Genomic DNA, 13,961 nt, shown 5'->3' with positions numbered 1-13,961 from the left:
CTGCTGCTGCTGCTGCTGTAGGTTCTGCTGCTGCTGCTGCTGTAGGTTCTGCTGCTGCTGGCTAAGAATTATTTGGAAAAGGGCATGATCCTTGAAATGTGAAGCATTTTTCGACTGAGCCGCCAGACAAGCAGCATCAGAGCTCTGCCAATTTGACATTTGTCTGCCAGGGTTTGCTCCATTCTGCGAGGCAAAATTGGTGCCGTGAGACAGTTGCACTTCTCCGTTCCCCGTCACGTACTGCTGTGTGGCGTTTGCAGACCAAACTCCCAATGTGCCCATGTATTGATGGGTAGCAGCTTGTGAGGTTTGAGATGACTGTCCAATCTGAAGAGTCGGCACATTCACCAGCGCGAAGGAATGCATGTTTCTATTTTCTTAAACTTTTCCGGGACGTAGGCAATAAGACGTTCCTGAAATGAGACAAAACAGACTTGTTAAATATACATCAAAAAAAATTCTTGTAGATATTTGAATCTGTCGATTAGTGATCAAAAGACMGATATTGAAAATGGTAAAAAAAAATAAATAAAAAATTCTTTAAAATACATAAAAAATGTAAGACTCTGATGGACTTTTCAGTCCATCAGAGTCCATCTGACTCTGATGGACTGAAAAGTCCATCAGAGTCAGAGGAAGGTTGAACAATTACTTCAATTACTTCATTTTCTGTTGGAAAAGCAACCAAAAAAAACAAAAACACCTGTACAACCCACAGAATATTTTTCTCTCTTCTATATTTTTTACAGTGCTTAGAATACATTTTCAGTTAATTGAGCATATTGAAGACTGTGGTGGAAATTCCATAACAAAGGATAGAGAAACCACTCAATAAAGTGGAGAAAGGTCGACTTTTGTCTTTAGATGCTATATTTGAAGGCAAATAGCATACGACGACTGACGCCAAACTAGTCAGAGAAGCAGAGCCCAGATGCAAGTTGCACATTTTCCCTTATCCTGCTTACACACGTATAAGCTATAACAATAAAAGAAAAACTCAGCCCCCTTCAGTAACAGGAAAACAGCATAGCATATAAAGTTATAATCTTGCGAAACACCTGCTCGAATACATCTGCTCCTCTGTGGTTTCACACACTCGTTTCTTGCACATTATGCTAGACGCTTGCCTGCATGTACAGTATAAACTGAGTAAAGGAAACAAGACATACACACTTAAAAAGTTCAAATAAAACATTTAATACTCATATTTTGGGTCTTCATCTTCCTAAATATACTGCTCAAAAAATAAAGGGAACACTTAAGTGTTCACTTAAGTGTTTAAGTGTTCCCTTTATTTTTTGAGCAGTCTGTAAGTAGCCAAACCCTACCGTTTTTTTCCCACTCTTCCCCCATACCTGAGACCTGAAGCAGCTTTAGGATCACAGTAAATTGCATATCTGCCATACTGCATGATAATAGGCAGCTGTCGTAAAATTCTTCAATGTCTATTAATGAAGCCTAGCAGTATCAGAAGCAGCAGACTGTGTGCCATTAATACTATTCCAGTGTCAGAAATATGGATTTATTTAGATAAAAATGTTTACATGTTTGCAGATCTCTAAACTAAAGTACCATTGAGACCACCACACTTTACGACTGTTAGTTCCATGAAAGCAGCAATAAACATCCAGATATATTAAAAAATATATTTTAAAATTATTTGTGGCTGCCTACTGCTCATATCTAACCGTGACTTACAAGCTGTTTAATATGGGATTCATATATATATATATATTTTTTTTTTTATTTTTTTTTTTAAATCCAATTTTTGGGACAATACTAACGTAAATCAAAAAAGATATTCATCCACTCGGATGCTTTATACTTTTACTGCTTTACAAATCAAAAAATTGTAATCGTTTTGACAAAATAAAAAAGACTCTCTATTCTCTTTCTTGTCTTTCAGTTTGAGAGGGCAGCCTAATCCAGCCATATGTATACATGCACCAAATTCCTTCCATGTTATGTCTATAGTTGAACTTCAGGAAATTATCTGTGCCTAAGATACCTTTTTGGCCCATTCTCATGTTGTACACACACACACACACATATATATATATATATACAATTTTATTTTATTTTTTTTATTTTATTTTTTTTTCTGATTTGGTGTTCATGCTGTAGGGGTACCCAGGAATACCTTGGTATCAAACAAATTGCATTAAATTTGATTCATAAATCTCTCAAGATTGTAGTCATCTCTGTAGCTATCCTATTCCTACCACACTTTTTCCTTCCATTCAGTTTCTATGAATATGCTTGGATTCAGCATTCTCAATAATCAGCTTCTACAGCAATGAGCTTTTGTGGTTTACCATCAATGTCTTCTGGATAAACCTTTGAAGGTGTTCTTGTTGATTTAAGTTGTGACACCATGAATTTTCAATATTTAGGTTTTTCAAAAAAATATTTTAGGATGCTGAGAAACTGAATTTTAGCAATCCATATTCAGCCATGTTCATCAAAATTACAATAATTCAAGGCTTGAAATATTTAACTCAGCACGTAACGAAACTATGGAAGACTAGTTTCCTTTTCTGAAATGAGAGACAGAAAAAAAAGCGTTCTACAATACAATGGTTCTTAGAAAATAAATGGGATTGTTAAGAGAGATAAAATAAAAAAAACTGCTCATCAATCAAGAAAAACCCAGCCGAATTACTTTATCTCAAGGACTTGATCAGCTGTTGGTGATATTAGAATAATGGTAAATACTGGGATTAAACACAAATACATCAATAACTAAGGGTTGTCAAAATTTCTACCTTGAGGTCAGGGACAAATGTGAAGACATGATTGAAATAATTTCTGGAGTTAACATGCAAGCTTCCTGCTTAGGTAGGAATAGCAAAACAGATGCAAACCTAGATGAGCCTAGAGGCTGTGACATCTTTTTCTATCTTAGTCTAGCAGGCAGCGTAGAACAATAATTACTTTTTGGCATGAAAGAGCAGAAGAAAAAAGTGATGGTTTTGTTTTGCCCAAAACAGCAAGCTGTACAACAATAACCGACATGGTAAATGTGGAAAGTTTGAAGCAGTCACATAGGCTTATTAAAATACCCTGCAGATGTGTCATCTACGCCATTCTGGGAACCTTCGAAAAGAGACTACTGTTATGTCGTTTGGAGGATTTACGCAACTGGACTGGATTAAGAATTTATTTTTTAAACATCACAAGGTCAGAGTATATATTACAGTCTCACTTAGCCTTCGTGTTGAGTTGTTCACCTTGCCTATTTGAAAGTGGTGATTTTCAGCAATGACAGATTTATTATTGTCACCATGTCTACACCTATGCAGTCCAGGATTGATTTAACCAATGAGCAGAAAAGCTTTAATTCTGAAATTGACTTGGAAAATCCTTTCCAAGTCAACCCAAACTTGCAAGAACACCTCCATCCTAAATGAGCATTTAAGCACATTCAGTGCTCGCAACACCTAATTTCTTACAAGACTGTCAACAATACACTACACTGTGCCTTAGAACAGTGGTCCCCAACCCCCGGTCCGTGGACCGGTACCGGGCCGCGCAAGAAATAGTGAAATATTTCCGTTATGTATTATTTGAGTCTGGAGGATCTTTTATTTTGAAAATCCTTTAACCGGATTCTCTAGGTTACTTGCCCGCAAACACAAGCACAAGCAACAAAATGAGTAAGAAACAGATCAGATGTCTTTGGAAAGTTTCTTTGCTAAGGGGAAAAGGCCCAGAGAAGAGACAGGAGAATGGATTTATCCTGGACCGGTAGGTGAGTCCCACATTACAAGCCCGCTCTGCGTAACATGCGGCGACCTCCCGCTAATGAGGCAATGAAGCTTCAAGCTGCTTCGCCAAGTAGAGACCAAGCAGGCTGTGCATATAAGCAACACTTCAGGTGTCATTGTCTCTCATCACTCCCAGATGGGACCGTCTCGTTGCAGAGAAACAAGCTCAGGGCTCCCGTTTGTCATTATCCTGAGTTCAAGTTTTCACGAAAGTAAAATGTTAGTTTTTGTGGCGCATCTGTATCTTATTTTGAAGGGATATGTAAACGTTACCATAGTGACCAGAGTCAGAGCGTTTGGGCTGCGGTCGAGAGGAGATGAGTAGAGCTTCAGTCTTAAGTCTGGTTTAGACGGAAAGATTTAAGAATTGTCGGCCGATTCTCCAAACCTCTGTGACCACAGAGCTGATAAAAGTCCAACAGGTTTGTGTGTCCAAGGCAGGACCAACACGCCACACACGAACATCACGATTCCAGAGGATAATCCAGTAAAACCACCAACATAGCGGGAATTTAGAATAACCAAACACGGATAACGATGTAGAAGCAGTAGTGATAGTTAGTGGAGTCATTTGAATAAAAGACGTAACAAAAAGAAAAGGCGGTGGGTAAAAGACGACGGGAGCAGCCGCTCCATTTGCTGCACTATTGATTTGGAGGTGAATATGTTTTTTCATAGTTAACATTTTTAACTGAATAAACATAATAATGACCTTTAGATTTAATAATAAACATTTCCACATATCATCTCCGATATCCACCGGACTCAGTTGCGTGATATGTCAGCTGTTTGGGATTCCCCTCTGTTCTTACGTCACCGCGCTTTCTGATTGGCTACCTGTCACATTCAGCAGGTTGAATGAGAGATGTGTAAAGAATCTTTACACATCTCCCATTTTACACTGATAATTCAGAAACATTACATTAATGCTAAAATTACATACGGGTGAAATTGTTAATAAAGTTGCATTTACTGTATAAGTTTGGATAACAGATAAATGATTGTAAAACCTTAAGATAGGTTTCAAAATCATACTGACCAGTCTGTGCCAAAAGAAAAAAACTGTAATAATAGAGATAAAATCAATCAATCTACACAGCTCAGCTCTATAAGAAATCTGCCCATTTGTTCCCTCTTGGTGAAAACCTCCTGACCCAATTCCTTAAGACTCCATATGCACCTTGCTTTTAACATAAGACCATGATGGAAACATTTATGGTGCACTTGTAAAGCGAGTCCAAGTTGTGCAACGACGGGGTTATCAAACCTGTCACATTCAGCAGGTTGTATTCCCAGACAGGAAAAACCCCACAGGTTGCGATAAAAACTCCAAGACAACCCTCCCGCCCCCCGGGCCGCAGCAAAATTTTCAAAGTCTTGACCAGTCCGCGGTAATAAAAAGGTTGGGGACCACGGCCTTAGAACATACGATGTGCAATATGATTAAAGTGTATTACCTTCATTACATTTCAGTTACTAGACTAAGACTGGTAGTCTGGTTTTATGGAAGTGAATACACGGCATGGAGGTGAGATTAATGGCCCATTTAAACAGTTCTGGTTCCTGGAGGGGAAATGACCCTTCTAACACATGTCTGGATTCTCCAATTAGCATGTCATCCAGAGGCCTGCTAATGAGTTTCTTTAGTGGTGTTGGAGAAGGGATGAATCTAAATGTTGCAGGATAGCAGATATACAATATTGCAAGTAGGCACCTCCGTTTTACGTTGCATCACTAGATACCTGACTGTCCTGAAGATTATTCTTGGGAGCACAGATTTGATCTTTAATAGGAACAGACACAGGAGAGCTCTACTTGACAACGTAGAGTTCAATAGGTGACAAATAAGAGGTCACATCTTTTGCATGACCAAAAACTTGTTTCTTTGCATGTCAGGAAACTGATGCTTAAGTGGTGAGTAGTAGGAAAACAGAAGAATGCGTGCACTTTTTATAGGAAGTTTGTACCTTTAATAACGTTTTGAATATAACAGGGTCATTTTTGCATAAACTTGAGTCAGCACACAAGACAAACTAAAGGAAGCGATGGCACATGTGTGTAGGAGATAAGAATATGTACATATGTGCAGCTTGACAAAAGCTAGAAAGATTTTTTCAAGTGTCTGGCTGAGATGCATTTTCAATAATTACAAGAGAAAAAGTGTCCACACACATACTGAGAATCTGCCCTTAAAAATGATATTTGTAAAAACTAATTATTTAAAACCCTATTGTACTTCAAATTACATTAGTTAATCTAAAATACATTATTGTACATGGTCCAAGAAATCGCTGCACTGCAAGATTTTGATGTTTTCAGTTTTTTTTCCCCCTTAACTAGGCAAACCTACAAGACCATATCTATGGTTCAGATCTACAGTGAAATACGAATATTTCACTGTTGATCTGAAAAACAACTTTTCTTGTTTCATTAAAATATTCTGTTTAGTTTATTCCTGATCAGCTACAAATGTAAAAACAAAATAAATAGTTTTTGCATTGTTAATAAAAGGGGGAAAAAGCATTGTGTGCAGCCCCCAGAGTACTTTTTAATTTCACAATTTTGGTTGGCTCCCATGCCAAAATGTTGGGCTCTGTGATTAAGTATTGAGCGTCCTGACATCCGGTTTTCATTTCCTGTCTATTGTCAGTTGAATTCGCGATGAACAAATAAATCAAAAAAATAATTTGCATGAACTGCAGGCACTCTAAATGCAACCAGGAAAGCATATTCATGGGAACTGTTTATATGCACGGCTGCTTTTGACATTGTTCTGGCAATATTCTGTGTTTCTATGGCAAGCCGTTTTAACATAAATTCGGTTTTTCCGCCCTTACATTCCAGATATCTCAAATTGTTTTGTGACTAGACGTTTCAGCGATTTAAGATATCTCTAATTATATTTTGACTAGTCGAAATGACGTCAGATTTACCATTGACTTGTATAGAGATTTCAATTCAAGATATCTACAATGAATTACTGACTATCTGAAATACACATTTCAGATATCTACAATTAAATTATGACTAGTCATAAAGTAAATTCAAGATATCTCGATTTTGGTTTTGACTAGTCATAATTCTAATTAAAGATATCTCTAATGACTCCATAATTCAAGATATCTTAAATGTATTTTTGGATAGGAAAGAGGTAGTTTTGACTAGTGAAAACTAAATTATAGATATATTAAAAGCAAATAATGACTAGACAAAACTAAATTAAAGACATCTTGAATTGTAATTCTGACTAGTCAAAATTCCTTTTAAGATATCTCGAAATGAATTTGAGATATCTTGAATTATGCAGCTTTTCTATTTAAGATATCTGAAATTGACATTTCGACTAGTCAGAATGACATTACTGATATCTTGACTTAGTATTCTGTCTAGTCAAAACGTCCCTGAATTACGTTGCAATTTGAACGTTTAATAAAACAATGAAAACTAGAAAAAACGAAAAAAGATGCTTGAAAATGCATCACTTTCATGCTGAAAATGGTTTGACAAAAGCAATATTTTAGGTTCGTCGGAAATTAACAAACAGGAAATTATTTGTAGATATCAGAAGCAGTCTTATAGTTTAGAAAGTTTTGCTATCTCCGTATTTCCAACATTGTCGAGCTCTTTCTAATTTGTGGCATTTACTGACAATTTTTTACAGGAAATAAAAAATTCTGCAGGCAACTGTATGGACACCACAAAGGGGCTTCACGTCATTCTTAATTCAGATATCCAAAATTGTAATTTTGACTAGTGGCAATTACGTTCATGATATCTTAAATTGTAATTACAGATATTGTCCCGTCAAATGACAGATCCAGTGACGTCATTTGAGATATTTTGAAAGGAATTTTGACTAGTCAAAATGTAATTGAAGATATCTTGAATTATTATTCTTACTAGTCAGAACGTAAATACAGATATCTTAAATTACCATTCCGGATAGTCAAAATGTAGTTTTGTCTAGTCAAAATATACTGCTAAAAAAAATAAAGGGAACACTTCAGTGTTCACTTAAATGTTAAAGTGTTCCCTTTATTTTATTTTTTTTTTTGAGCAGTGTACATTTTTAGATATCTGGAATGTAATTACGGATAGTCAGACGAAACCGAATTTATGTTAAAACGGCTTGCCACAGTGCTCCTGCAGTGTGGGTCAGTAACTGAAGGCAGGTTGAAATGTGCAGCTGCGCTCTGGAAAAAAAAAACGTTTACAACGTTTGGTGGAGGCTCAAACCGAAATGTGGCTCATCGTCGTCCACAGATCAGTTACAGAAAGGCACAAATAATATGAGCTGGAGGTTTTAAAGTGACTGAGAAACTGATGCCGGGTCGTTTGAATGCTGCGTGTTTCATTTCTCATCAACAATCAGGAGACAGCGCTGCTGCTGCCTCTTCTTCTCCTGCTCTGCAGAAAGACATTGAGCAGATGGAGTGCTTTCTTCCGTTTCCACCCTAGTAACGCACTTTCTAATAATAAACAGATATAAACGGGACAATGTCCAAAGTTGGACAAAGGACTCCTCCATTTTCTGAGGCGTCTCGCCAAACGCATGTGGAAGCACACATTCAAGAATGCCTAAAACATGTTGCGCTGAGTATATCCAGTATTAAGTTTCAAGTTCTCCAAAAGTCATTTTGTCGACAAGACCTCATTTTTATTGAGACCAATTTTTTGGGGGATGTACCTCCTACCTATTCTTTTTGACTTGTTGCAGCGCAAAAGTTTATAGGGTGGAGGGGAAAAAAAACTTGGAAATGCCCACAGTCCCCCCTTCTCCGAGTAGCACTACAGTTAGGCGACTAAATGTTAGCGGTCGTTCAAACCAAACCAGAGCTGCTAAAAGGCATCGATATCAACACAACTTACAGTTTCACGGTGAGGTTCCGCTCCAAAGGCAGCGTTTGCAACCATCCGGAGTGCTTACTGTTAGCCAATCTCCCCTGTCCGCTGTCTCTTCTCATGAGCTCCCTCTCTCTCTCTCTCTCTCTGCAGTTGTTGTTTCAGAGTCATGAGCCAAAATCATTCCCTCTATTAGCCATCCATGTTACTGAGCTGCGCATTTCTAATTCCTCATGTTCTCCAGCTGCGGCAGCAACGACCAATAACGTCTTCCAGGAAACTGCGAGGAATCCTCTGCAGGGTGGTTGGTCACGTCAAACTGTTTGAGGGGCGTGGCAATGGGTTGATTTAAACGTTGTCGAGTGAAATTAGCCCCGCCTTCTTCTTTGAGCTACTAAAAATTGTTTTCAGAAGAATTTTGACTTTTTCTGATTTCTGACCGTTTTTAGTGCGTTAGGTTACGGCCACTAAAAAATTTTAAAAAATTTAAAAAAAGAAGAATTTTGACTTTAATCTCAGATCTTTAATCTTTTTTTTTTTTTTTTTTTAGAAATCCATCCATTAATCCATTTTCTTTACACCCTGGTCCCTTATTGGGGTCGGGAGGGTTGCTGGTGCCTATCTCCAGCTAACGTTCCGGGCGAGAGGCGGGGTCACCCTGGACAGGTCGCCAGTCTGTCGCAGGGCGACACAGAGACACACAGGACAAACCACCACACACACACTCACACCTAGGGGCAATTTGGAGAGGCCAATTAACCTGACAGTCATGTTTTTGGACTGTGGGAGGAAACCGAAGAACCCGGAGAAAACCCATGCATGCACAGGGAGAACATGCAAACTCCACGCAGCCCTTTATTTATCTTGGGAGATGACGGTTGCTAAGCTTACAGTCAACACTTATGTTGTTAATTATTGACTATATGCTTAACAGGGTTAAATAATGTTCTAAATGTGTTGACCAAATGTTAGCATCTGTATAAGCCAAAGATATGTATGATAAAAGACATACGTTTTAAATTTAAAGAAACTTAAAAATAGTTTGCAAGATTCAGATCATTACATTTCAAATAATGGAACAAGGCAAAAATGTCTGGAAACTGACAATTATTTTCCTGGACTATATGATAAAAATCTAATTTCTTGTTTTGTTTTTTTTTGTTGTTTTTTTATGGGAATCCTTGCTTTGAGAAAAAAAACACACTCTTCTCTTTTCCTCATATTTTCTGCTTTGCCATTATGAACGATGATTTTGCTGTTTTATGTCATTGCTTGGTTACTATCTTTAATCTATACACTTCATGAGTCTCCAATGCACCACAGCAAGAGAAAAGCAAGGGAGAGGAAAGCAGTTCCCAGAAGATCTCCCAGGGCTGTAAGGTAGGGTATGGAGTAACTGTCTGGGTCTTTGCCCCTCCTCCACAGACAGTGGACCAGGCAGTCAGCAACAATAAGCAGGAAGAAGACCTGAGAAAAAGAGGCAGGACACAGAGATCAAAGCATTAATAAAACCACCCGGTGAGGAATGTCACACCATGGCTTACTCACTTGTGTCAAAGAAGCAGACAGGAATAATACAGAGAAGAGAAGACTGGGCATCGTAAGGCCTCCTTTTATCACATGAATAATGTGTACAAAAATCAGCTGACCAGGAAGAACCAAAAGGAGCAGAACCTGAGCAGATCGGTGGTGTGCACCTGAAACAGTAAAGGTAAACATTTAAATATGTGTAATGGTACATTTCATGTCAACAAATTGACTTTAAAATGTAATTTCCTATAAGACAAACTATGAGGAGAAAAACACTGGTTAGATGTTCAGATGCAGCAGGCCGGTGTTAAGGAACACTTTACATACGGAAATATTAAAATGAGAAAACCTGAGCCAAAGAAGATTTGAAAGGGGTTGATACAGCTTCTGGAGCCCACAGGAAGCTCTCCAGGAGAATAATTCAAATGCAGATGAGTTGAAATCCGACTGGCTTGTACGGACACCAGGTTCCCGCCCACACCTCAAAAGAAAAACCAAAGCAGATGAAAGGGTTAACCAAAAAAACGACAGAGAAAGTAAATAAATCAAAGCATTAGTAAAATCAGGGAATGGTGTGGATTATCAAGGCATTGTAAATGCCTTGAATAGCAGACAAATGACTACAGCTCATTGGTTAGAAATTACATGGAACAAGGGGAAAAAACAGCTTCTCTGACCTTGGCTTTACAACAATGCCATTGAATTGTTTCTTTATCTCTCGTGACGTGCTTGACTGCCCTAGCGAAAGAAGATACATGTGCTTGCTATCTCTTCTGTAACCAAGTAGATTATCAGATGGATGAAACCCTCCCTATAAAACTGCAAGCTGACTCCTGCTCAAGGCCTTTCTCCGTTACCAACCGGTGTAAAACAGTTGGTAATACTTTAAGTTTAGGAGGAAAATTAGAAGTTTCACTGTGTGAAAATGTGACATCATATCAATATGAGCTATCGTCTGAAGGAAGATGTCCTCTTTCACTGCAGGAGACTGCAGCAGAGAGACACAGGTAAGTGTGTACTGCATCTTCAGTGTAATCCTGGATCTAAAGCAACAGGTGACAGTATTCCAGCTCAAAAAGTAGCCCCTTCATTTATTTCAAAGTCCACAGAAGTAATGTTTGAATAAAAGATTCTGTGAAAAGAGATGCTGCTTTTGCGTCCATTGTCGAACAGCTGCTGCGGCTGGTGAACCGCAGCAGCTGTTCGGCTCAAGCTTGTTCTGGAGCAAGACGGACCGGATGGTGATGAATGTGCTTGAAAAAAATCCAGACATATCTGCCCTGTAGAACCAGGTGTGACAGGACTCTGTGGAGGATGTACAGGACAGAATCATCCACTCCTAGTGGTTTTCTATGTGCAAACTGCAGGGGATCATCGGCATGCTCCGGCTGTAGTCACTGAATGTGGAGAAGCTGCTGCTCCAGTGTCTTCCTGATGTGTGACATGAGAGGCGGTCCCAGCCTTGTTGTGCGCTCTGGGTGAGTCACCATACCAGTGTGGCTGATGGAGGTGGGGATTGGGGGGTTAGAGGGGTTGGGGGTGGGTGCATAAGGCCAGCAGTTACTGCTTAATGTGCGAAAGACATTTTACTTAGTGTTTTAGTTGAGTGTTGCTAATTAGTCAGCATTTACCTGTAAAGTTGGAAAATGTTTGTTATGAAACTCATATTTTGGGAAGAAGTTGTGTGAGCTTATTTCTGTATGTGTGTATTTGCTGTTCAAAAATGCCAGTGCTGGATTTAAAGCCTTTATATATTGTTATTTAATATCAACGTCTTATCAGACAGGTACTCATAACTATTTGGTTATTAATTTCCTGACAATCAGGTGTTGCTCCGACTTGTCGATTTTAATGACTTAATTTTGATAACAATTGCTTTTAGCATTAATAGTTATTCATAGTCAAACCAAACCTATTGTTGCATAACAAGCAGAGCACTGCCTCCCAAATTCATAACTTTCCAACTGGGTTTGTGACATCTTTTAATCTTTTAAATTAAAAATGGCGGTTTTATTGTATTTATCTTTACTTCCGTGACTTCTTTCATGTAACCATACATGCTGATGTTGACATACAGCCTTATCTTTCTACTTTGTCATTTAAAGATTCTGACTCTAAGGTTGCAATGTGTCCCTGATAAAAGGGTTCCTGCTTTTGACGATAACGAGTTATCTTTTTGCCATTGGGTATCATGATTCTATCACTCAGCTTGTAACCATTAGAATCTTGTAAACCAGTCCTGTTTTACAAGATAATGCTTTACAAATGCCCAGCCTTGAGGCTCTGTAAACATGGGAATGTTTTTTTTTCTAAAACTGTAAAGATTTTAGCTGATTGTGCTCAACTTCCACTCGGAAACGGCATTTTAGAGAACCTTAAACATTTTTTATTTTTTACCCTTCCATTTTCAAGTGAACAGTAAAAACACATCTTTGGTGTCAATGCTGATGAGTTAACCTGACCTTTGACCCCAGATGCATTATACATAACGACAACAACGGCAAATGACATGTTTTCGATTGTGCTGCAAGTGCTGCAGAACCTCATTAATAAACTTCAAAAAAATCCTCCTCTGTACACTGTGCTATTTGACTCGTGCTTTGTTGTTAGAGAGATATATAGACCACCTTCTGTCAAATTTTAATCGGATGATTGATTGATGGCCTTAATTAATTGATATTAATTGATATCAAACCCCTCTCCCAGCCCCTCGTGACCGGATGTCCCCCCAATATTTACATACATAAATATTGTATGTATTTATGTAAAATACATACAATTTATGTATTTTACATAAATTGCATTACTTCACATGTACCAAGTTTTTCATTTTACTCACTAGTTTGTCACCACCTTCAGTTCTGTCAACTCCGTCAGATGGACTTTTTGTCGTTTTTTTTGTTTTAAATAATATTAATTTTGTTTCTTAAGAAGCATTTGTCTGTAAAATGAGTAAAAATATCACTAATAGGGTAATTAAAAATTATTTTATATTTATTTTTCAGATGGTGATGACAACGTTCTAGGTCAGGTCGATTAAAATTGTAATTTTTTTTAAGAAAATGCTGCAACTGGGAGCTTGTACCTTAGCATCTTTACATTTACAAAACATCATTTGTCATATTTGCATACTTAAGGTTGATAAATAACTCTATAGAGTTTGTCTTTCACTTTAACTGCAGAAAGCTGAAAGATACATTTGAGTAGCCTCACGATAAAAAAAAATAAGTTGATAGAAAACAAGCTTCCTGATTAGTTTCAAACACACTATTTAAGAAAAAAAACAAAAACTGGTGAATCTATTGGCTGTCTTATAATTGGGAACACGCGCCGGTCGCATAAATGGTATGGTGTGCTGAGGAGGGCAAAGGTCAGTCCTCTTCCCTTGTGAGATGGTCAAAAGCAGAGAGGTTTTTTGTTCAACTTTTAAAAAACGCACCGGCAGCATTTATTATTATTATTTTTTAATCATCCCTCATATGACCATCCCGAGTTGGTCGTGTCAGCTCACAGAAATGGTATGGTGAATCTATAGGCTGCTTTATGCTCGGGGACACACGCACACACAATTGCCTTGGTGTGCAGGGCCAGGGTCACTCCGCTTTGAATGTATTCAAGATCTCCACCCAACCGGCACACACGCACTCATCCCTTTCACTTCTCAAGCTCAGCAGCCAATATTGTTTGGAATATATATATATTTATTTATTCACTGCTAACTTACAAGTAAATTATTCCGTTTCTATTGGGTAATTCAAAGTCTAAATAAAGTCTTTGTTTGGGGAGGGGATTCAATCACGAGATGGTCACAAGGTGGGACAT

General features: G+C 38.1%; 2 protein-coding genes across 5 annotated transcripts in view; both read right to left on the bottom strand.

The window, feature by feature from the left end:
• The window catches only part of amn1 (antagonist of mitotic exit network 1 homolog (S. cerevisiae)), a 16,589-nt gene extending 7,607 nt beyond the window's left edge, over positions 1 to 8,982 (bottom strand). Inside the window, exons 1-2 of one of the 2 annotated variants that reach the window (XM_008411618.2) lie at positions 8,637 to 8,982; positions 17 to 413 (exon numbers count right to left, since the gene is read on the bottom strand). In XM_008411618.2, coding sequence (XP_008409840.1) covers positions 17 to 366 — 350 coding nt within the window. In that variant the 5' untranslated portion in view covers positions 367 to 413; positions 8,637 to 8,982. The remainder of the gene's footprint in view (positions 1 to 16; positions 414 to 8,636) is intronic. The other variant, XM_008411617.2, reaches the window with a different exon arrangement.
• An 817-nt stretch (positions 8,983 to 9,799) lies between these two features.
• The window catches only part of slc41a2a (solute carrier family 41 member 2a), a 24,480-nt gene continuing 20,318 nt past the window's right edge, over positions 9,800 to 13,961 (bottom strand). For all 3 annotated transcript variants that reach the window (XM_008411614.1, XM_008411615.1, XM_008411616.2), the window contains 3 exons: positions 10,489 to 10,620; positions 10,158 to 10,306; positions 9,800 to 10,076 (listed from right to left, as the gene is read on the bottom strand). In XM_008411614.1, coding sequence (XP_008409836.1) covers positions 9,909 to 10,076; positions 10,158 to 10,306; positions 10,489 to 10,620 — 449 coding nt within the window. In that variant the 3' untranslated portion in view covers positions 9,800 to 9,908. The remainder of the gene's footprint in view (positions 10,077 to 10,157; positions 10,307 to 10,488; positions 10,621 to 13,961) is intronic.

Source organism: Poecilia reticulata, linkage group LG6, assembly GCF_000633615.1.
Source record: "Poecilia reticulata strain Guanapo linkage group LG6, Guppy_female_1.0+MT, whole genome shotgun sequence".
Lineage (NCBI taxonomy): Eukaryota > Metazoa > Chordata > Actinopteri > Cyprinodontiformes > Poeciliidae > Poecilia > Poecilia reticulata.
This window is presented reverse-complemented; position numbering and strand designations above follow the sequence as displayed.